Consider the following 25,605-nt stretch of genomic DNA (forward strand, 5'->3'; position numbering starts at 1 on the left):
CGAACCTCATCCACATTGAAGAAGAAAAAATAATAGGTCAAGGTGACAGTGACTTTCCCTTACAAGTGGGCAAATCCCAACCAGAGTGATCTATGAAAGATTCAACAAGGAACAGTTAAAGAAGCAAACTTTAAATTCCTGCAGAGACAGGATTCAAAATATAAAGTTATTGAAGGCCTCCCCTACCAAAAGCAAAAAAACAAAAACAAACAAAATCCTCAATTTGAAAATGTAATGGATTCATCATAATGGATTCACCTTTGTTCTATGTTCTAGAAGTTTAGGGGACAATCATTGACTGACATAAAAATTCTCAAGGTGAAGTAGAGACTTTGTAACAACTTAGATATGCTTTAAAAGATATATGCATTCTTGAAAACAGATGATTTTTTACTTTTTTGTTAAAGTTAATGAAATTCATTTTTCTGCAGGAATCTGAAGCAGTAACTGGGATGATCTAAATCCCTTGTTATTTATACCTTCATACATCTGCAATAGGTCTTTTCTCCATTGCCTGATGTTAAGAAATCTTATTTAAGAAAATTATAGGCCATGAACTGAACTATAGTCTTAACATGTCTCTTGAAGTTGCTGTAGGCTGAAACTCATCAACCACTTTTTGGTCATTTAACAATTTAAAGTGTGTGGGGGGGCGGGGGGTACGGTTTACTCCATCGATCTGGCAGCATATGTCACCTAAAAACTTGTAGATGTTACTGTACACCCTTTGTTCAGATGAGGATTTAAAGTAAGTACTGGCATTGATTTCTGAGGCTACTATGTGTTTGGGTTGCCAGTGGGGTCTCCAGATGATGTTGAAACGAGGGCTTTTTTGAAAAAAGAATCAACTTATAGGTCTAACATTTGAGTGCAAAAATCAATTTTTACAAGTGCAAGATGGTAAGCAGTTCATCTGAAAAACACCCCAGAGTTTTAGTTAACCACAGGCTTAACAGGGGCCAACAGAACGATGCAGCAGGAAACAATGCCAAGGCCACCTTGGGCTGCACTGGAAGGGCCGCATCCACATCAAAGGCAGGAAGACAGGGCAGGGCACGGAAGATCTGAGTTCAGTTTCCTCTATTGAAAAGAACAAGTAGACCAGGATGCTTGAGCACCACTGAGGAAACCATCTGATGTTCAGCCTGTGGCAGAGAAGATCTAAGGAACCAAGGTGATTGTGTTTAGATACGTGAAGCATCTCTACGTGTTAAGTTCGGATTATAGGGATTTCTCCTGTCTTGTTGACCACTGCTGCTTGATCCTTGAAAAGGGCCTGACAGATGACAAATGTGCAAAAATACTCATTGAATGAAAAAAAAAGATGAAATAAATGACCTGGGAGCATAAGAGAATACACTTGCTGGTCTGTATGATGCCAAAAGATGAGACAGGCACCAGTGGGTAAAAATTTTAGGAACATATGCTCCAGTTAAACTTTTTAAGAAACCACTTTTTAACAGTTAGAGCTCTCCAAAGACAGAGCAGACTTTGTAAGGGAGTGATCTCCTCCTCATGTGGGGGGGAGGGAGCAGCAGTGGTATTCTTGCAGAAACTGGATAACCATCTGTCAAGGATGCTACAGCAATGAAAACACTGTTTACATCATCGAACACCACAAGGGTTTCATTTTTATCCTATCTGCCATTTCTGTAGAGCAAGCCTTCTGCTGACATGAAATCATCAAGCTGAAATGAAGGATTTTAAACCATTTTAGGAGTGACTCAACAGAATGTGTTAGAGTGGTTCCCAAATGCAGGTACATAAAAACATCTGTGGAGCTCGTCATCAACACAGGTTTCTAAGTCCCACTTGATCTCATTTCTCTCGTCTGCTCCGTGACATTGTCCTAGCAATTAGCTCCTCTCTTCTGCACCATCGCCATTCCCCTCACTACTGGAGTCTGTGCTGTCCCTTTGCAAACCTGTCACTCCCTTCTGTAAAAAGAATATCCTCGGTTGACCCTGCTTTTTTCTCCAACCACCACCCAACTTCTCTTCTTCCTTTTAAAGGAAAACTCAATCTGTATCCAGCATCCTGCCTCCACCTGACTGTTGACCACGCCCAAATTGAAGACCCCAGTTACTCCATGTTGCAGAACCAATGGTGAATTCTCAGTCCTCATCCAAGTTGATCCTTCACAGTAGCATCAGACGCAGATGATCAAGCCCTCCCTTTAAAACATTTCCTCACGTGCCTCACATGACACCACACCTCCCTGATTTTTATCCTACCTCCCTGGTCACTCTCAGTCTCCACTCTGCCTCTTCATCCTGACTTCCTAACACTGGAGTGCTCAAATTCTTGATATGAAACCATTTCTTTACTTTCCTTGGTTTTCTCCTCCTCACACGGGGATCCTTAGTGAGTTCAGCCTGGGTCTTGGCTCTACTTACCATTTACACACTTAGGACTCCCCATGCTGCAGCCTAGCTAACTCCACTGAACCCCAAACCTACATCTAAATATCCCCCTGACATCTCTGACATTCATCTCCACAGATTCAAACCAAATTCCTGATCTTCCCCATCACAGTGGCTAACATCCTTCCCAGGGTTCAGACAAAATATCACAGAGTCATCCTTGACTCTGTTTCCCCACCACTCACCCAAGCCATCAACTCTTGCCAGCTCTACTGGCAAGAGTTCCAAAAGAGATCCAAATAAACTAGGACTTCTAATCTCACACCACATACAAAAATTAACGCAAAATGGGTCAATGACATGAACGTAAGAGCTAAGACCATAAAAATCTTAGAAAAAAACACGGGAGCAAATCTTTATGACCTTGGATTTTGCAGTGGATTCTTAAGAAATGACACAAAAAGCAAGAGCAACAAGAGAAAAAAAAATGGACTTCATTAAAGTTAAACACTTCTGTGCATAAAAGGACATTATCAAGAAAGTGAAAAAACCTAGAGAATGGGAGAAAATACTTGCAAATCATGTATCTATTGAGGGTCTAGTATCCAGAATATATAAAGAACTCTGACAACTCAAAGACAGAAAACAATCCAATTTGAAAATGGGCAAAGGACTTGAATAGACATTCCTCCAAAGAACACACCCAAATGATACCCACGAAAAGGAGCTCAACATCAGCAGTCCTTAGGGAAATGCAAATCAAAATCAGAAAGAGGTACCGCTTCACGCCCACTAGGATGGCTACAGTCGAAACAAATGGAAAATAAGAAGTTTTGGTAAGGATGTACAAAACCCAGAATCCTGGTGTATTTGCTAGTGGCCATGCAAAATGGTGCAGGTGCTATGCAAAATAGTTTGGCAGTTCCCCAAAAAGTTAAACACAGAATTACCATATAACCCTTCAATTCCACTCCCAGGTATATACCCCAAAGAACTGAAAACAGGTACTCAAAACAAAACAAAACAAACAAAAAAACCCCATATGTATACACATACTCACACTAGCTCTAATCACAATAGCCAAGAGGTGAAAACATCCCAAAAGCCCAACTAATGAATGAGTAAATAGTTACGTAGTTTAGAGACAGACTGTAAATCATACACGTACATACATACATATAAGAGAGTACTATTTGGCCATAATAAGGAAGTCCTACTGACACATGCTGTGTTGTGGATGAACCTCCAAAACATTACACTACGTGAAAAAAGCCAGATAACAAAAGGTTTAAGGAACTGGGTCAGGGAGGAAGTTGTTGGGAGAAAATGCTTCATGGATAAGGGGTTTTACTTTGGAGTGATGAAAATGATTTGGAACTAGACACAGGTGGTGGCTGCAAAACATTGTAATGTATTAAGTTCCATTAAATGATTCGCTTTAAAATGGCTAATTTTAGGGGCGCCTGGGTGGCTCAGTCGGTTGAGCATCTGACGTCGGCTCAGGTCATGATCTCGCGGTTCGTGGGTTCTGGCCCCGTGTCGGGCTCTGTGCTGACAGCTCGGAGCCTGGAACCTGCTTCTGATTCTGTGTCTCCCTCTCTCTCTGCCCCTCCCCTGCTCACGCTCTGTCTCTCTCTGTCTCTCAAAAATAAATAAATGTATGTATGTATGTATAAATAAATAAATAAATAAATAAATAAATAAATGAAAATAAAAATAAATAAAATGGCTAATTTTAGTTTATATTAATTTCACACCAATAAATTATTTTTAAAAATATTCAGAATCTGAGGGACACTGGGTGGCTCAGTCGGTTAAGTGTCTGACTCTTGATTTCAGCTCAGGCCATGGAATGGAGCCCTGCATTGAGCTCCATGGAGCCTGTTCAGGATTCTGTCTCTCCTCTCTCTGTGTCCGTTCCCTCGCTCGCATGTGCTCTTTCACTCTCACTCTCAAAATAATAAATAAAAACACATTTTAAAAAAGGTATTCAGGGGGCGCCTGGGTGGCTCAGTTGTTTAAACATCTGACTTCGGCTCAGGTCATGATCTCAACAGTCTGTGAGTCTGAGCCCCGCATTGGGCTCTGTGCTGACAGCTCAGAGCCTGGAGCCTGCTTCAGATTCTATGTCTCCCTCTCTCTCTCTGTCCCTCCTCTGCTCACGCTCTTTCTATCCCTCTCTCTCTCTCTCTCTCTCTCAAAAATAGACATTTTTGAAAAATTAAACATAAAAAAAAATAAAAAAAAATATTCAGAATCCAACCCCTTCTCCTAACTCCAGTGCTACCCCATTGGTCCAAGACACCATCTTCTCTCACTGACATTACTAGTCTCCTAAGTGGTCTTCTTGTTCCCACCTATCCCCTTTGTTTTTTCTCAGCACAATAGCCAGAATGATGCTATTTTGTCAGTCAGATCATGTCTTTCCTGGGCTAAAAGCCAATAGTTTTTTATATCCTTATAGTCAAAGCCAAAGTCCTTACAGTGGTCAACAAGGCCCTACCCAATGTGACCCATACCTGGTCTAACCTCCTCTGACCTCACCTTCTACTGCTCAGTCCTTTCCTCTCTCCACAAACAGATCACAACAGGCTCCTCGCTGCTCCGCCAACATTCTAAAAACACTCCTGCCTCAGGGCCTTTGCACTTGATGTTTGCTCTAGTTTGAATGCTCTTTCCCAGATAGCTATAGTTCTAGGAGCATCTCCAACAACAGTTCTTACTCAACTATCTTCTATGCAGTGATGCCTCCCCTTAAGCACCCTATTTAAACTGCAGAACCACACATTCTCCCTATTTCCCTTCTCTGCATTATTTTTCTCCATAGCATTTACACCATCTAACATACAGTAAATTTTACTTATTTCTCATGTATATTTTCTACTCCTCTCTAGATGCTTACTCAAGAGCCTAAAAGGACAGTGAGAAAGGGGCTCTCTGCTCCTAGGACGACAGATTTTAAACCATTTGGGTGCCTGCTTGCCAGCGTGTTTGCATATGTGAACTGTGACTTACTTTCTTTAACACAGTCCTAGTTGCAAGTTTGAGACAGTAGGCCTCAGCTACTCTAAATTACTGAAGATTATAAATAACTGTAAAGGATTTAAAAAAAAAAAAACAAAAAGTGACCACCCAAACTGGCTTATCTTGGTTTGCAGCATAACATTAAGATGGATCTAAAATACATCAAAAGGGATATTAAAAATTCCAAGTATTAAATAAAGTCCAAATGATATGATGAAGACAAGGATGAAATTTCTTAGTTCTTACGTTGATCTTATTACCGCCACATGGTATTAAAACAAGGTCCCCACCCCTAACAATCTACGTGGCTGCATTTCATCTGTAGCTCCTTGGAGTTTATCATAATATCCCAGAGAACAATCTCAGTACTTAGTGCCTTTTCCCACAACCATTGGAAATCTAAGTTCAAGGGACTGGTCCACTTTATAAATAAGATATTTATAAGCCTACCTTTCAAATATTTAAAAACATCTTCACATTCAATAACAAAAAAATATGTACCAAAATTAAAAAAAAAATTAAAACAGCGCCTAGGTTTTCATAACAATTCAACACAAGCCTCAAACACGGCAAACTACTTGAAATAAAGATGGCTTACCCATTCAGTAACACATATCATACAAAAATACTCACGTTATTAAAAGAGTAGTGCAGTTGCAAAGCCCTGCTAAACTAATAAAAAGTATTTTAGTACCGTTATCTAAAGATACCATACATTACAGCTTCCTCAGAGCATGTTAATGCAGATAAGCCTCAATCAGTAAGTAAACTAATCTAAATCAAATTCCCTCCACTTGAAAATAATCATCATGTCCTGCCCAGAGTTGGTGAGTATAAATGGATTACTGAAAATATTCTCGGTAATTGCAGGTTGCTATTTATGTTGACCAGAGTTGGAGGAGTTTACTTAGTGAAATGTCGAAACATGCAGACCACCAATGCACAACACACAGGAAAATCACTCTTGACATCCATACTAAAAACAGCCTGCTTCCTCTCTGTAATGTCATGGGGTGGTTATTTCATAGTGTCAGATACTCTGCTGGGGACAAAATGAAAATTTATGATTGCAGTTATTTTATTTCCGGGTAATGTGATACCACAAGAGATTTTTCTAGTTCAGCGGAGGAGAAGTTAAATATTAAAGACTAAATATTATTTTCCAAAACCCTAAATTTTTCTGCTCGTAAACAGGTGTGTGCAAAATACCAATATGTATTGGTGGTGACAATGGTGACAATGGTGACAATATGGTGGTGACAATGGTGACAATAACTGAAGTGAATTTTTTAATTATGGGGGCTTTGTTTGCCTTATAGTCACCAATTCCCAAATATGTCTAGTAACACGTAAGTCACGGAGGCGAGTGGAAATAAAGAAGACCAGGTCTAAGATAAACTTGTCACAAGACACCTGGCCAGTTAGGCGAGCTGTTGTTAGCTCTCATTGTTTCCTGGGTTATACCATAATGTTTTGCTTTGTTTGTTAATCATCGCCATCATCAGAATTAAATTAGGAATCAGGAAACCTGGGTTCTAATTCCAGATCTCCAGCTAACCATCTAAAGAGCTGTATAATCATAGGAAAAGCCTATAATCTCTCTGAGCTCCAATTTGCTTATCTGTAAAATGAGGGAGGTTGATAATAAATGCTTTTAAAATGGAACAGGAAAATGCAAGGTAAAAATGAGTCCCTCAACATTTTAAAATTGATCCTAATTTACAAAGGCAAACACAGAGAATACCACAGGATAAAAAAGGAATGTTCTTCACTTGAGGGGAAACAGAAATATGAAAAATATTATAAAATTAAATGGTCATGAGGCTGTAGCAAAGAACTAACATACTTTTAGCCTTGGAAGGAAGAGTCCTACAAAAATGTAAAAAGAAAAAAAAAGTCAATAGTCTACATTCCCTTTGGCCTAGTAATCCTACTTTTGAGCATAAATCCCACTAAAAAATATCCCTAAAGAAAAATCAAAGTTCTCTAAAAAAGAATCTCCATAGCAGCACTATATGTAAGAGAGAAAAATTGGAAACAACCTGTAAGTGCAAAAATAGAGGCACAGTTAAGGAAAATCTGGTTTTGCTAGCAAAATAGAACAAAGGCCTATATGGTCATTTTTTAAATACTGAACCATCTTCAAAAGAGTGGAAATAGTCAACAGGGTATAACATGAAATGTAAAGGTTCATCACAAAATACATCTGTCTTCTTCATGATTTTATAGAAAACATGTCAATGACAACCGGGAGAGAAACTGGAGGGAAACAACTAGTTCATTGGGTGCAATCTTTCTATAAAGTTCATCACAACAGCAAAAACAACAACAACAACAACAACAAAAACCCAAAAGGCAGATGGGGAGAAGAGAATGCTCTCCACACAACAGCCCAGCTTTTACATTGTCATGTTTCTTCTACATAGCTTCACTAACGTGACTAATACCACCTTATATCTCCGTCTAATGCTTCATGTTTTCCAAGCACTTTCACAAAGATTATGCTGTTTCATTGTTTGAAAAATAATCAGCATTTGACACCTCTACACCAAAATGTCAAACTTTTGTACAAGGTCTGGTGTGTCAGGGATGTATCCTATGAAACCATACTCTACATATTGCTCCCCTCTCCCCAAATGTCATCAATAAGAAATCAAAGGAGGCATCAAGAGTCAGGAGTTAAGATTTCTGTAAGCTTTCAGACTCTAAAGTAAACTTTAATATGGTAGAACTGGCCAGGAGGCAAATGCCTTAGAAAACTGTTTACATGCATCTTATGGACTATTGCTTTTTTCCTTAAACATCATAAATCACAAAACCTGGCAAAAAGGATCACTCTGGTTGGCCGAGCAATAGATCCCTTTCAGATTTAGTAAATGTAAGGTAAGTGAACTTCAGCGCACAGAATTCATGAACATGGCCATGGCATGGTATTCAGGTTCAGTGTATAGATGCACCTTGCCATCATTATCCCACTAAAACATCCAAAAAGATAGAAAAGGTAAAAATGTAGAATTCTTCTAAATAACAATTCTCCAAAGGAAACTTCACTGGTGACAGCACTTTTGTTAAAAAAAAAAAAAAAAAAAGTGGATATTTCACAAAAGCCTGTGTCAATTTTCTTCCTCACCCAAAAACATTCTTTCTACTAATCAATATCTTGAACTTTGTTTTAAGCTTTCAGACACTGGTGTCCTTTAGCATTAATTATGAGTGACAAGGAAAAAGGTAATGGTATGGCATGAGAGAAACAGTTTTTTAAAAAAGGCTAAGAGATAACAACGGTAACAGTTGGGCATACCAACGCACAGAAGTTCTATCAGAGACCATGATACACGCTTGTCTCAGTGATGGCTAGAGCACAAAGTCAAAAGCAGTTTCAATGTTTCACATAACTCTAGCCAGTTTCTAGGCTATACTAACAAGACCCTGGCAGGCAACTGTGCCCAATTTCTACCCTCAACAGCATTATCTAATAATTAGAAAACAGGCTTTCATTTTCAAAACCATTCAACGTGCCAATGTACTTCATCTTAAATCAGTGGTTTCTAACGACAGACCGTGTGTTGATTTGTAACTAGCAAATTTCAGCAAGCTTTAAGGAAAAGAGACAAATAGAAAGAATTATCCATTTAAAAATGAATCTCAGAAATAAATTGCAAAAATTCAGCAAATTCCACTGGTATTTATTCTCTGGCTGAATTATTCCAGAGAAGCGTGATCAACACATTTTGTTTTCAGTATTCAAATAATATTTACAGGTCCCGTAGGTCCTAGGATACCACATAACAATTCAAAGATTTAAAGAAAATGACAAATGTGTGGAAGAACTCCAAGACTCATAGTGAGTAAAATTATGATTTGACTTAAGCCTCTAACATGTCAACCATTACCCATTAGATGAGCAATTCGGTGTTGAGACAGACTAATTTAACATTTACTCATTAAAATACCAGGTAATAAGGCAAGAACAGAAAGACATCTTTAAAAAAAAAATCAACTTCAGAAAGATCACATAGGTATGAGCAAATCACATTAGAATAGAAATGAAAATAAAACGATAATCTGCACTAAAGAACCTTAGTAGCCAAGAGGCCATTTACATTTCAAAGTCCTCTGTCTATGGTATTCTTAAGTATTACACCACTAAGGTTTGTCAGTGCTGCAGAGACACTTCAATTAAGGCTGTGTGGTACAGCCTTATGTAAATTAATTAGCTGAGGTTGCACGGATTTTCTAAAAAGAGCTCTCTAAAACAGCCTTAGAGATATGCACGATTTGTGGGGGAATTACAATTCAAATACAACTTACTAATCAATTCTTTTTGCTTTCACATTTCAATGACATTTTATGTAATGATAAATAAGTCCATGAAAATACTACTAACCAAAATTGTATTTGCTTTCAATTAGAGATTAAAAAAAAGAGGGGGGCTTTCAAGTTTGTTTATGATACTCAAAGTTTTATTTCGGATTTTATCTAGACTTACTGTCATGATAAGTACAATGAACTTGATCCACATTTAAATAGGAGATGTGTCTATATTTGAAATTCACATGTTAACAACTAAATTAGCTATCCAGTAATTTCTACAAACAATGTATTTCTTTAACTCAAAATATTAAGTGGATTTTTTGCTGTAAAGAATCTCTATTAGAATCACATGTTTGGCAAATAGTATTCTTCAACATAAGTAAAATGTGTGCAGAAAAACCTAAAAATTAATTGCATAATGGTTTCTACCATAAATTAAAAATGGAAGAATTCTGAAGTTTTCAAGAGATTAGGAGCCTTCCAATTATGTACATAAGAGATTCATAAGCTCTTCTGTAATCCTAAAATAAAGTCCCTACAGTCTCATTATAGTGATTGTGAAAAATTCATACTTGTTATACAGTAGAGATGATTTAGAGACTTTTTAATGGCTAATTTGTTTCAAGAGCATAGACACTGTATGTACAAATATATCTTTTAAGATAGTACCATTGAGAAGAGGCTGTCCTTCATGCACATCCTGCGATAAGACTGCACTGTAAACATCTTCAGGAAATCCAGTCTTGCATAATGCGATTTCACCAGAAGCCTCTACAGACGCCTGCAACACAAGAAAAAAATGTGTGCAATGATTGCTACCTCCTTCAACCGAGAAACATTCCACTTGGCATAAAGCCTCGATTTTTCAGCTATCTTGTACAAACAACCCCTTTGTTTCCGAACAGTTACAATTAGAATGTAGAGGGCAAAGGGTTAATCTTTTTGATAACTGGAGTAGAAGAAACAAATCCCACTTGTCCTGTCCAGTAAAATCGAAATAATACACATTCTAGGTTCTTCTAAAGACCACACATTTCCATTAAAATGGTCATTGTGACTGAAGAATTATCAAGTGGACCAGGGGTAGGGGACAGCCAAATAGTTTTTAGGCTCCACAAATCACCACCGCCAACTTAACTTTTCAAGAAACATGTATATTCAAGTATATAGATTTTTATATCCTCATCAAATTCCCAGGCTATGAAGTTTGTTTCAATATACTCTGATAATTAAAAAACAAAACTACCACATACTGCAGGATATAGAGTATTCTGCACCAAGGAAAAAAAAACAACTAATCAAAAGTATATATTTCTCTACTTTGGCAAGGATACATTAAAAATGTAAAAAAAGATTAATACAATTATGTTTCCTTTTTATACTTAAAAATTAGAAAGTCTCAGGGCACCTGAGTGGCTCAGTTGGTTAAGCATCTGACTCTTGGTTTCGTCTCAGGTCATGATCTCACAGTTCATGAGTTCGAGCCCCACATTGGGCTCTGTGTTGACAGTGCGGGATTCTCTCTCTTTCTGCTCCTCCCCCACTTGTGCTCTCTCTTTCTCTCAAAATAAATAAACTCTAAAAAAATTTTAAAAAAATTAGAAAGTCTCTCTTGCCATCTTCCTCTCTGTTATCACATAACCTTTAACCACCCACACGACTAAAACTCAACCATACCAAGTTCTATCCACTTACCCCTTCAAGTTAGCTTCACTATGTCTTCCAGCCCTACTGACATCATCACGGTGCTCAATAGCACTTGTGCAGTGTCGACATTAATTATAGGAAACTTCACCCTGCAGTGATGGGGATCCAAATGCAGGAGGAGGAAGAGCCTACAGAAGCCGACAGAGGGAGGGACTGCAGTATCGGCAAGGCTAGCATTAGGAGCAATCTGCACTGGTGAGGAGAATCAGAAATTGGGAGGAAGGAGGAAGGGAAGCCCCAGAAAGAGAGAGACCTGAAAGCAGCTGTCAAAGCAATACAGCGCAGCCTCACCATGAAAGGACTACCGGGATTATGCATGAGAAGTTTTGCAAATACGAAAGCCATAAAAACCCACACTAATCTAATATTTAAACTGCTCTTTTCAGATCTGGGAAAATAAAGCAAAAAGTAAATTTGAACCTTGTTCAATATTGCACAGTATTTAATCGCAAAAAAGTATTAGGAGCCACAGTGAGATATTAGTTCAGACCCTTCAAATTAGCAGTTTCAGTTTGTCATGTGCAAGAAAGGACTGTATCAAGTCAAGGACCCAGAGCAGCCAACTCCCTCACACACGTATTAGTGGAAGCTGGCACAGACACCACGGAGCACAACTTGGAAAACTCTAGTAGAGATGACTGTGGATACATCCTTGCCTACACGGTGAGTATATTCCTATGGAAACTTTCCTATGGGTGCTCCAGTCAATGTGTGCAGGAATGCTCACACGTTCACTGCAGCACGGTTGTAACAGCAGGACCTAAAGACTAACTAAACGTCCATCAAAATTCTCCCACTACCAAACAAACAAACAAACAAACACACAAACAAACAAAAAACATGCAACAGCATTAGAATGAAGAATTAGAGCTACATTTATCCCCAGGGTTACATCTCCAAACAAACAGTTTCTTTAACATCCATGGAAGACTGCAAGAGAAACTTAATTATAAATCAACCTAGGGATGACTATTATTTTTAGGTAAGTTCAGAAATCTATTTAAGCAACATTCCAAACTCAGACTGGAGACAAAGCACTCTGCAGCATGAATCTTGCAAAAAAAAAAAAAATGTTTAAAGCATGATTGATGACTCCATTTTTGTACATAAAGTTTAATATAAAGATAATGTGAAGTTATTGACATACATCAAGCAGGAATATAAAACACACAATGTAGTGGTAACACCAAACTGAGGACAGCAGCTACCCCACCCAGGGGAGGGCGAGATAGGAAAGATGTCAGGAAGCGTCATACAAGTGGCTTTGATTTTATTTGTAATAATTCATTTCTTTCAAAAAGAATTTAAATCAAATAGAGCAAGATGTGGAGATATGCATAGGAACATGGGTGCAAATTATATTATCTCCTACTTATCCCGTATGTTCTATATATTTCATACTAAGAAAGAGAAAACATTAAAGACTAAGTGGAAGTCAGGAGTCAAGCTTCCAACACCCATCAGGTTAGGGACACTGGATGGTATTTTCATTCTTGCCTTCTGGAAATATCCAAGCGCTTGTACTGGACCTGGCAAAGGGCAGCACTCATTAAGTGAAAGCTTTTGCTTTGGGTTAACCAAAACAACTAAAGGGAACACTCCAGTTCACCATATAAAATGCACCAAGGTGTTGTAAATCTGTGCCTCACTGATGGGTTACAGGTAGGCCTGTTCACCTCCAGTCCAGGCTTCTGCAGAGGGAGGCCGTGGCAGGGCTCCAACGTAGGGTAGGTAGGAACAGAGCTCTGTAGGGGCAGCAGGACGGAGGCAGACAATGGGCGATGTGCAGTAAATAGGGGTCACATTCCAACATGGGCATTGGGGTGAGGGCAGTGGGCAGGTATATACACAAACACCCAGAGATCAATAAAGTCTAAAGACTAGAGGGAAACTGCAACCTTTTCTTTAGCTCCATTGCTAGTGTCTTGTTTTCTGGTGGATCTGCTCTAAGGTGGGAGAATAAGCGGCAACATGTTCCTCATCCAAACCCACAGGAATGGAATCTCAAGGTCGAATCAAGTCCGTCAGTAATTCTGGGAATGTTCACTTCTGAGTTTCCATCTCCACCTTATTTCAGAGAAGGGAATTTCATTTCTGTCCTCAACATGTTATCCTTTGTCCAACCTCTTTGTTTAGTCTCATCTAGGAAAGGGGGCCTACCTGCAGAAGGAGGCTGTGAGAATCTCTGAAACCATGTTTGTAAGGCACATTTCTAACAGCTGACTACCAATATTCATACCCATGGGGGTCATATGTTACTTTATGAGACTTTCATATTCATCTTAAACAGCCACACTTTTCTAAATTCTTCTTCCCTAAGACAAAATGGATTCATAACATAACATTCTGTTATTCTAGAATGTGTTTTCTTAAAGACGGGCTCCAAGAATTATTAAACATAAGGACACATTTTCAGTTGCTGCAACTGGGGAGGAGGGTGCGACTGGCTTTTAGGGGCTAAAGGCCAGGGATGCTGCTACTCATCATACAACACACAGGCCAGCCCCCACCGCAGAGAATGATCCAGCCCAAGACATCAATAGGGCCAAGAGTGAGACACGCTCTTCTTTAGCAACCCATGAAAAATGGGGGTCAATTTACCCTATAACACCCCCAGCGGTGGGAAGTTCACTGTCCTTTCAAACAGTCCACCAAACTCTCACTGGAACATCCAGTAAGAAAACTTTTCAGAAAACTGAAACAGTTCCTCTGTGGCTTTGCCTCACCATTAACAGATCACTCTGCCGGACCCATGAGGAGCCTCTAAAAGTTCAAAGACAGAAACTTTTCCCTGAAAACATTCTCTGTGGTGCACAGAGGAGCTTGCGAATCACATGCATTTTCCTACTATTTGAATAAGGTAGGGGTCAGCAAACATTCTTCTCTAAGGGGTCAGATGTAAACATTTGAGGCTTGACAAGCCTTGGTATCTCTGTCGAAACTCCTCAACTCTGCTGCTGCAATGCAAAAGCAGTAATAGACAATGGGAAATGAATGAACACAGCTCTATAAATTCAAATAAAACTTTATATATAGACACTGAAATTTAATTTTCATTTCAGTTTCAAGTGTCAAAAATATTTTTCTTCTTTTGATTTTTTAAAAGCATTTGAAAATGTAAAAAACATTCTTCGCCATACAAAAATGGGCATCAGAGCTGTAGTCCGCAATCCCTGTAATAGTGTTATAGAACATTGCTATCTCACCTAATTCTCACAATAGCCCCTTGTGGGGGGTGAAGTTAACTTCATTTTAGAAGTGTGCAAATAGGTTCTCACTCAGAGGAGTGTTAAGATACTGAAGACCTCATATCCAGGAAGAGGAAGAAGTAAGATGCTAAGTAAGAAGTCTTTCCAAGTAGAACAAATGCAATACAATTCTTTCCAGAAACTTGTACTGAGTGTCCATTTGCCAATGGAAACAAGACACCCTCACTGCCTTTAAGAAGTTCAAGGCTTAACATGGGAGCAAAATAAAAAGTGACTGCAACAGAAAGTGGCGGCTGGGAGGTAGAGACATACGGAGAGCCCAGGGCAGGGGTCTGGGGGCCTCCCAAGCAGAACCCAGGAGTAGCCAGGCGGTGTGGGGGGCTGGGAAGCCATCCCAGACAGTCACTGTTGAGCTGGAACAAGGTGGCAAGAAACAGCATACTGCCTGGGGAATTACAATGAGTTCAGTGTCATTGGAGTCCAAGAAGCAAGGCAGGAAGTCAAAAGTTGAGGCTGGAGAGTTAGACAGGGTTAGGTCATAAATGGTTGGGGGCTTGGGGTTATCCTCTTGGCTATGAAGAGCCAGGAACAGATTTTAAGCACCGGCAGACTGCATTTGACAGAGAAGTCTCTGATGCTTTGTGGGAAAATGGGTGGGGGGATTGACAAGTGACAGCTGGGGTACAAGTCAGGACACAGACGAATGGGACAGGGCTGCAGGAATGAGGAAGAGGGAGATCGTATCAGTATGATATGAGTTAAAACTGATAGGCTTAGTGAGGCCTGGGATTCATGGTGGAAGAGAGGGAGAAAGGAAATGATGTCTTCCCCCACGTTTCCAACTGAGTGACTGTGAACTTGGGTGGCACAAACTAAGAAAGATAATCACCAAATTATAACACCAAGAACAAAGTGCTAAAGAAGCAGAAAGAATGGGATGATAAATCTGCCTGTAGAAATCAAAGAAGACTCCATAGCTGTAGTGACATTTAGGCTCTGTCTTTAAAGATGATTAAAAATTTGCCAGGAGAAAGAGGAGGAAGTGGAAAAGGGCATTCCAGGCAAAAGGTGCCACAGAGACAAAGGCTTGTTGATTTATATTGAGCTTGTAGTCAACCCAAACAACCCTGATCTTTTTTACCGGAAAACGATTAAGTCATGGCTTCCAGTATCTTTGCAGCTGATTTTGGGCCCTAAGGGGCAGCAATTTACATTTAATCTTCCTAGATTTGATGGTGATAAATTAATAATTCCACCTAGATTTAGTCATCTCCCCCTCCAGCTCTCTGCATTTAGAAAGTCTGAGGCACCCCAAAGTCTTCATAAAGACACTACTCAGACACTAAAGACAAGGTGTGACACATGCCCAGACATCACCCTTCCCACCACCCCGGAGCCCTAAGCCAGGCCTCTTAAGAGGGGCTGTTAGCAGAGTGGAGTGGAGCACGGCCTCTCAAAGTGCTAGACTGCCCGAGACTGTCAGAGATGACACGGTTCCCCATCTAGACAATATGGACGATAAAGACAGCGCCCACTCATTGGGCAGGTGTGAGGTTTAAAACAGATCGTATGTGTAAAGCGCTTGTGAGAGTGTCTGGCACATGGTTATTTGATGCATTAGCTGGCAGTCACAGTATTAACACTTATGACAACACAAATCCAACTCACGGCATGTTTCTTACAGCTCCTGAGTTCCCAACCTTGCTCCAGCATAGCAAGTAATCTGGGACATTCTTCTAAAACGCAGATTCCTGGGTCCAAACCGTGACTCACTCACACAGAATTTCAAGACAAGTGATGGGTAAGCTGGTACACTTAAGAAGTACCAGTGCAGCAGGCAGTGGTCACACATCCGCCCCCATCTACCTCCTGAAACCTTTCTGGACTCCAGGCACAGCATACCTGTTTGCCCTAGCCTTCGAGCCTAATAACCTAGCAACAAGAAGCAATAAACAATTGTTTTTCCCGCTTTTAACAATTCTAGGCTGTTTCCTAGCTACCGTGTACATGTGAACATTGAAACTGGTTCCAGAGTTCTGCTCTAGGTCAGCCATGGGGCTCTCTATTCTTTTCTCTGAAAATGACACTTTCTTCATTTTGTGTTTTCCTTTGCATTTAATTGGGGCATTATTCCATCCCTGATCCTTTACTGATTTTCCTCCCCTCCACAATTCTTCAAAGATTCCAAGCAGGCAGCAAAAGTCCGCTTGGCCCGCGAGGATGAAATTCATGCTGGCCAGAGGAGCTGAACTCATTCAGAGCTGCCCTGCGTTCTCACACAATCAGTTCACCTATCTTGAGTTTCAATTTCCTCTTACAAGTATGCGCTCTACTCTTCCCAGGCTGAAGATCGACCTCCTTGTCTAGAAAGGACAGAAGTGTAATAGGAGTTGAGGAGTACTGCTTGCCTCTTAGTATTAGTCTATCTGTTCCGGTCCTGAACTCACAATGACGTCACTTTTGGTCTCGTTGAAATTTTCCTGTAGTCTCAATACTGTGAGCTTTATAGCTCTAAGTCCACTACTCTTTCAGGTCGCTGTTATCGTGATTCTTTTTTATAGTCTTCCTCGGTCACTGGCTGCGCTTTCCAATTTCCTCCAAGTCACTCCTAAATCTGAGCTTTTAAATATTCCACTGAAGCCACAGTGGATGTTCAATCTCCTTGCCTCTCCATCTTCTTCTTGATCAAGATTATCTATGATTATTGGCTACAAATTTTACATCCAAGAGCAGCCCAAACCTAATAGAAACTTTATCTTTCCTTCCTGGCTCTGGAGACCGCCTAACTAAAGCCGAGGCTCTCTTGGTTATCAAATTTAATCAGCTGGATGTTTTCCCCCAAAGCATCAATCTCTTCATTTTTTTTCCCTTCCAGATACGCTATAGACAGAATCTGGTAACAATTTAAGTTCTGCGAAGTAGATTATTACATGCAGTCAACAAAGCTGAAACCTCCTTTTACTTGGTTTTTCTCCCTTACTTTTTATGAGAATAAAGGCAGTAATCTGTGTAGTGGTTAAGACTCAGGGCTCTGGAGCAAACCTGCTTGGGTTTAAACCCCGTCTCCACTGCCTGTGTGAGTTTAACAAGCTATAGAAGTTCACCTGTACCCTGCCTTCCTCTATACTACCAGGATTACTACTACCATTACTAACACTGCTACTGCTACTACTGAAGTAGGGGATCAGCCTCGTGATTCAGCACAAAACAAGGGTTAGCTATTATTATGATATTGTTGTTTTCTTTGGTGGAGACTTTTATTTCTTTGCTACGTGAGTGCCTGAGAAATATTTTTCAAGCATTTTGTGAGGGATGAATTCTGAAAAAAAAACAAAACGAGGTGACAAATCAAAATTCATTCACAAATGTGTACAAGAGAAAACAAGTGGAACCCTCTTCCTGATGTGTGATTTGTGGGGTGAGGGTGGGCAGTGTTGGGAACGGAAAGTGGGAGGGGGGGAACCACGGTAATACTTTTATTATGGGGCTAGGTCTTCCAAATGCTATAAGCAAAAATAAACAACTAGTGAAGACGTTTTTTAAGTGGTTGATGGGGTACATGGTAATAGAATAATGGACTGTTCAAGACCAATTCTGCATGACTAATTTTTTATTTTTAATCCAATTTACCACCAGACAATTACATTTGCCAGATTCTCTACATTTCACAGGATTCCACCCATGATGTTGAGGCTACATTAAGAAGATTATTCAAGAGTTGCTGCCACTCTTTCAAGATTTTTCTGTGTCAGCCATGCCATTGATGACACTTTGAATTTCATATCCCTGGAAACATGCTTGAAATGTGCAGAAGTTTAACCCTGCACTTTGATGTTTTTGATTTGCCAGGTACTACGCTGGAGGGAGAGCCCAGCATTTTGAACTGGCCCTTTAACTCTTTAACTTCATGATACAATGCAGACCAGCTTGGATGCAAGGAATCCCCAACCAAGGCCACACAATGCCCCCCCGTGACCCACCTAGTGATTTCCATCGTTGCCTCAGTTATATTATGAGGATGGGTCCTTGAATATCTCTAGCATCAGCACTTTTATTTTTCCTGACGTTCATTTCTTTTAATGGCAAATAGTCAAATTATAGTGTCAATGCTGGCCATGGAAGCTGACAACTCTACTGAAACTGAACTCACAGCCAGAGGACAGCACCACAGTATAACAGCTTGGTGGACAAAAATCTGAGTTTCACATTCAAAGTGTGGTGTAGAGTGTCAACTTCTCAGGAGTTGAACCTCCCAAAGCTTAGGACCACATACAAACACATATCAAGTCAAGTTCCCCAGAGATCTGTGCCATCTCCTATCTCAGCAGCCATGCTAGAAGAGGCTTCCTGGGCATCAAGGCTTCGTGCAGCAGAATCCCAGAACACAGACGAGTTTACCAGTAAGTGTCGTGGACTTAATGTAATGGGTAGCAACACTACATGTACTGATGGGCTTGGCTTGTGAAAGTGTAACACTATCGAGAGACAGTGGCTCAGGCAGTCCTACAATTAGACTGTCATTAAAAGTTCCACAAGTGCCTAAGGCAATTCAGTAGAGATGACCAATCCTGGCTTACATCGATTTTGCCCATCAGCTCATTACACTCACCAGAGACTGCAATATGCTCACGTGCCATGTTCAAAACGTCATCAAACAGTGCATTACTTAGCATCAGACTGTGTTTATAATCAACTTAGGTATGTTAAATATACTGAGTATTGATGATTACTAATATTTATTGACTGCTTACCATGTCCCAGGATCTGCACTTCAGTGCTTTCCGTGCATTATATCTCAACAGTCTTCACAACAACCCTATGAGGAAGGTACTAGAATACTAGAATAGTGCCATTTTGCAAGCAAGGAAGCAAATTGAAAGGAAATTGCCCTAGGTCACTTAACTAGTCAATTTAGGGATGGTATTCAAACCAGCACCGAATGGCTTTGGGGACCACCCTTACCCACTGCTGGATCAGGGACAGAAACATCAGAAAGTATCCACACACACTGACACAGAATACCTGACTGCCTAGGCACTGGAACTTGTCCTATATGAATTAAGACTGAGTGGATCTGCTACCATTATAATTGTTTTTTCCTAAAATGATTCTTAAATGATTGTGATAGGACAATCACAATAAAATAATACAAGACAATATTTGTCAATAAAATAATTCCAATGTTTCTGTACACTAGGGAAAAAAATTGGGAGAGGAAAAGACATCAGCTCAAACTTACGTAAACATGTGTTCTTTTAAGCTACCAAATCAAAGCCCCTCCACCTCCCTCCAACTCTTCTAAAAGTACACATGGAAAACTATCAGCAAATACATATCATGATTAGTATATTAATTTTCAGTACGCGATGCTGATGAGGAAATAATTACAGTCTATAGTAATAGACTCTTTGTGCACTTCCTATATTCCAGAGTCTCTTATATTCAACCACAGTTAGGCCTGTTTCATAAAACCTGGAGCATGGTTTCATTTTTTTTTTTTAATAGTTTCACTTTTTAAAAATGGTTTCTAGTCTCCATAACTCTGAATTAATTTGAATAGCTGGCCATCGTGATGATTTATCTAACTCTGAGTCCTTGATAAGATAAACCCAACCCAATTATACCATCATTCTTGTGAGAAAATAACATTCACGGCACAGCTTCCAGAAATGTGCTGCACTGAGAAGAGGGCACTGTCAATAACATCAGAGTTCAAAGTCATTCCTGAACTCATTCCCCCAGTAGCACCCTGTCCAGTGGTGTTCTAATAGGTGAAGCAATAAGGAACTAAGCCCACGAGCCCTGCATGCTAACTCAGAGGTTACAGAGCTAATATCATCAGTTCCGGACTCAACTCTGGGGCTGAAGACCAGCATTTTCTTCCACCCATGGTTATGGTGAGTGATTCAAGGCTGGCATTTGGACGGTTTCACCATGTAACCTGTAGAGGGGGAATGCTTCCTCTCCTCCAGAACTTCTTTCCATGTGGAAGGAACTCTGCTAACTCTTAACACTCCCACCTCTTTCCAATACACCAGTTAGTCCCGCCCTGGGTGGCAGTTCTCCAAGTGTGATCTGGGGAGCACTACAGGTCCCCAAGATCCTTCTAAGAGAGTGATCTGAAAAGGCAAAAACTCTTTTCATAATAAAATAACATTATTTGTCTTTTCATTCTCAATCTCTCACAAGTGTAAAATGGAAATACTCCAGAGGCTAGGTGATGTGTGATACCTTAACAGAGTAAATGCAGAAGCAGATACAGGAATCCAACCGTCTTCTATTAAGCCAGACACTAAGGAGATTTACAAAAATAAAAAAGCACAATGCTACTCTTCCCACGAATTTCACTTTTCTGCTTTGGAAAATACAGCTATTTTTCATAATAATTGGTATTTATGTTACATATATAATGGGTTTAATATTTTTAAATGAATTAAATATCCAATTTTCTCAGTTTAATTTCTAATTTGTTAAACACCAACAGATATTACCCACATCGCCAAAGCTCATGGGGGCACTCAATAATTTTTAAGAGTGTGAAAGGATCCTAAGACCAAGAAGTTTGTGAACTACTACCCTAGAGAGAAGGAGAAACTGAATTTATCTGAAGGCTGAATTCAAAGGAACAATCTGGGCAGCTGGTGCCCAGCCCTGCTCCCTACTCCTCCCACTGGGGAGTCACAGGCCACAAAAAATAAGGGTGGTGATCTCATTTTCCATGCTGGGAGTTTGCAGATCCCCGGCAGCATGTGGGGGTAGGGAAGGGTATCCAGAACTGCCTACAACTCAGTGTGCATGTCTGTGGAATTTTGGGGTTCCCCATTAGCAACCCACCAAAGCCACACCCTCCAGTGCAGCCCTTATCAGAACCCTGTGATATTTTCCTTTCCCAACAGTTGACTATGCTGGTTTATATTTCACTTGGTTTAGAACTGGGTTTAGGAGGAGAGGTCTTATTTATTGGGCCCCTTCAGAAACTTGCACTTGGTATACTATCTGGGGATCTTGGCAAATAATAAAAAAGGAATCCAACTTTGGGGAAGAAAATACTCATGGAGGTACTGGGTCTCCAGGCAGGGGAGAAAGGATGTTTTACTATGGCCCTGCATGTTTTTCAGCTTGATGGTTTGCAGCCTTGATTGTGCAGTGTGGCTGGTTTTTATAGTTGGGCAGGTAGCTTTTAACATCAAGAGGCTTTAATTCCTAAACCACAGGGTATTTTGATCTTGCTGTGTGACCACAACTTATGGTGGTTATTCTCCAGGAAAGTGGCTGTTTACAGAGGTAGGGCCTAGAGCCGGTGACAGTGGACCTCAGGAAAAGCTGTAGGCCAAGGATCTCAGAAAAGAGGCGGGACATGTGGTGGCCTTAGCCAGATGATGAACACTTTTGGGTGAGGGCCCCTGCAGCTTGGCCCTGGCAAAGGCCTGAGGCAGCTCAGAACTGCTGGAGGTGTCCAGGGGCCCCTGGCTAAAGACGCAGAGACAGCTGAGGCACAAAAAAGGGAGATTATTTCAACATCTACTGCCTAAAGACTACTGAGCAGAAAAATATTTGCTATTTTTAAGAGACACTGAATTACAGAAGCCTATCAAAAGGCTCTCACTTGAAATTATTACTCTCAGGTCTAGAAGGCAGTGCTGGATTGGCCGACTCCACTTCTGGTCTGCAGTCAGACGCAAACGAAGGCGCAACTTGGATTCTCATAACTGGTCCACAGGCTCAAGGATCAGTTTCCACCAAGAGGTCCGGACTGGTCTTTACAAATGAAGGAGAATTCCTGCCTTGCAGATGGCCTTTCTGGCCAAAGCAACTCCACAGCAAGTGGCAAGAGAGTGAAAACGTCTGCTCCCAAGACACTATGTCCCACAGCCACCTACCCGACAGAGCCCACACTGGTGACACCACCAGGCTGTCAGTCTCAAGAGGCTCACAGGGAAAGGTAAAGTAGGAGGTTGAATGTGTTGGTTGTAAACCAAAACTCATCAGGGAGAGGTTCCCATTTGGAGGTTATATTAAGGACTTTGTACTTACCTGGGGAGAGGGGATCCACCCATGCATTCTGGATTATCTTTGAGAAAGCTGGCATTTGAGATACTGCTATGTGCAAGGTTCAGAAACATCCGATGGTGGCAATCCCTGTCTTCTTTGAGGTGCCTTTCTTTCTCATCCAGAATATTAAATAGCTTTAAGCATTCATTTCCCCTTTGAACTCTGTGTTTCCTTCAAAGGTCAAGGATTATAGACAAGAGGCTTAGCCTGATTTGCATTTGGGTAAGCCTGTGAACCAAAGAAGGTTTTCTCCACCCACTGTGAGTCTTTCCCTCAGATACCCTGGGTTCTCTATTGTGGTCTTTGGGACACTTAGAGACAGGCCATGGGGTCATAACTGTGCCTGGGATGAATCTTCTAGGATCAAGATGGGTTTGCCTTCTAACTTTGTAGGCTATGCAATTACTGCTATGATCATCCCACATGCCTCATTAGGTTTAAGGACTCTTAAAAAAGTAAAGCTATTGATCTTCCAAGGCCTCATGAGGTTGGAAGTAAGACTGACCTGACAGAGGCCCATCTCCCTCTCCGTGGGCGATTGCCACACTTCCAGATGAGCACATGCTTGGTAGTTAAGAACATAAGTTCAACAGTTAGTCCAACTGTTAATGGAACCCTTACTCCCTACTTTCAAGTAGAGGGAGCTACACTAGCAATAGCACTCCTGACCTACATCGACCTCTCTGGCAGGTTCGTGTGAAACAACTGGGCATACAGAGTCCAGTACCTTCATTATGTCTTTTCTGTTGGGAGCCAGCCTGCCTACTCGGTGCAGATATAGTTATGCTGCAGGGGAACTTACAAGAGCAGGGTCCCCAGGTAGGAGGCTGGCCCTCACCCAGGACTGCTGAAGAGGGGAGGCAAGGGGGAAATTAACTCGAAGATCATACATATTTAATCCACATTCTCCACCCTTGTCTTTGTCAGCGATAAAGGTTGTATTTTGGCTTTCGATCTGCTGACTGTTTTACCTTAATAGTCCAGAACTTAGATGGATAAGAAGCACCAATTACTAGGTTTCTTCAAAGACACTCAAATTGCATACAAAGTCTCAATATTACTGAATACTCTCAAAGGCCAAGGCTGAAAGATCAAAACCAGGCCAGGCTTCATAACATCTTTATACCACCAGCAGGGTCACAAGCCCACCAGAATGTCTGAATGCTGAAGGTCTGAGAGCAGACAGCCAAGTCTCTTCAAGTGCTCCGGGTAACCCAGGTGCTGGGAACAGAAAGTCACATGTACCTCTGAATTACTCAGTGCCTACAATGCTGGGTCAGGAAAAACAGGGCAATTCACAGAACTGTCAACCATCCTTCAGCTACTTGCATGTCTTAAAATCACCACCAAGGGGCCATGTGACCAGTGACAGAAACTGCCTACTTCCATGGTAGACGACCCTAATTCTGACTCAGTCTACTAAATTTTCCCATTCCTAAGGCCAAAGTTGCTCCCTGAAACTAAAATCCTTCAAGTCTTGATTCTAAAGTCCAAATTCTCTTCCAGGCTGCAACCTTCAAAATCTAGAATAGACAGGCTTATCTTGTTCCCGCTGCTCTATTCTTGCAGACTTCCAAGGAACACTGTTCAAGTCCTCAATGGCCACATCCTAGAGGTGTGCCTTTGAGTGAATGGGTTAAGCCAGGCTTCATTCAGACATTTGTAAAATGGATAGTGATGATAATGCCTTCCTATCTCAGGGAGCTGATGTGAGGATTACAGGAGACAATGCAGGTGAAGACCTTGGCTTGGCACATAGTAAGCACTTAGCAAATACTACATTTAATTACATTAGTCAGCTTTCAAGAAGGCTCACAATCCTCGACAACACAACACGTGAGCCATGACGGAAAATGTTAGGCAAAAAGAACAGGCACTAATAATAGACCAGGCTATAGACAAATTACAAAATTCATCTGAATCTATAGGATTCATTCAGACACCTCAAGGAAGAGAAAAAGGCCAAAACACATAAAAAGAAAAATCTTCAACTCATTAGTAACCAGGTGAATGAAAATGGAAACCAACCAGATATGATTGTAAAGTCCACTAGACTGTTAAAATTTTTTAAGTTTGACTATAACACAAACAGAATTATGGAAAAACAAAAATGTACATGGCGCTGGCAGACCAATTTGGAAAAAATTCTGGTTTGCAACCCAGCAATTCTACTCCTTGGTACATATCCCAGAACAGTCCAGCATTCCATCACCTGGGAGCTTGCTAGACATACAAATTCTCAGGCTCCACCATCAGTTTATTGAATCAGAAGTTCAAAGGGTGGGGCCAGGAATCTATGTTTAATAGACTTTCTGGTGATTCTATACAAGCTCAAGTTTGAGAAACGAAGTCCTGGAGTATCCCTGACAGTTCACGCCCAATGGGAAGTACAAGAATGTTCACAGTAGCAAAATTCTGCAACCACACACACAAACCCATCAACAATAAGTTGAATAAGTAAATTCTACCATATTCTTAGCATGCAATGCCCTAGAGCAGTGAAAATGAACAAATTATAACTACATTAACTCAAATGAATGAATCTTACAGAATGCTGCACGTAAGTCATAAGAAATACATTTTAGATATATGTACACACACACACACATATATATACACACAACACGCATACATACACACATATGCATGGTACACTAATGCATAAATGCATAATACATATACATTTACATAAACACATTTCTTCTCCCTTATATATATGGAATATACACATAAATGGTAACACTATAAACAAAAGTATTGAATAATTATTAGAAAAATGAAGATGGTGGTTACCTCTGGGGGGAAGAGGGGAATGGAAACAGTATTCTGGAGACTTCCAAGGTACTGGCAATATTCCACTTCTTAACCAGTCTGATAGTTACACTGCATATTTGTGTACTTTAATTATTTTTTACACTGTGCATATGTGCTTTATA

At 40.5% G+C, this 25,605-nt stretch overlaps 1 protein-coding gene across 4 annotated transcripts in view; it reads right to left on the reverse strand.

Annotated features, from left to right (window-relative positions):
- CDH2 (cadherin 2) overlaps nucleotides 1–25,605 on the reverse strand; it is a 215,473-nt gene that overhangs the window by 176,832 nt on the left and 13,036 nt on the right. Inside the window, exons 1-2 of one of the 4 annotated variants that reach the window (XM_042910655.1) lie at nucleotides 23,175–23,231; nucleotides 10,371–10,482 (exon numbers count right to left, since the gene is read on the reverse strand). In XM_042910655.1, coding sequence (XP_042766589.1) covers nucleotides 10,371–10,482; nucleotides 23,175–23,189 — 127 coding nt within the window. In that variant the 5' untranslated portion in view covers nucleotides 23,190–23,231. Of the gene's footprint in view, nucleotides 1–10,370; nucleotides 10,483–16,285; nucleotides 16,498–22,651; nucleotides 22,983–23,174; nucleotides 23,232–25,605 lie in introns of those variants that run through there. The other 3 variants (XM_042910654.1, XM_042910653.1, XM_042910651.1) reach the window with 3 other exon arrangements.

Source organism: Panthera leo, chromosome D3 (assembly GCF_018350215.1).
Source record: "Panthera leo isolate Ple1 chromosome D3, P.leo_Ple1_pat1.1, whole genome shotgun sequence".
Lineage (NCBI taxonomy): Eukaryota > Metazoa > Chordata > Mammalia > Carnivora > Felidae > Panthera > Panthera leo.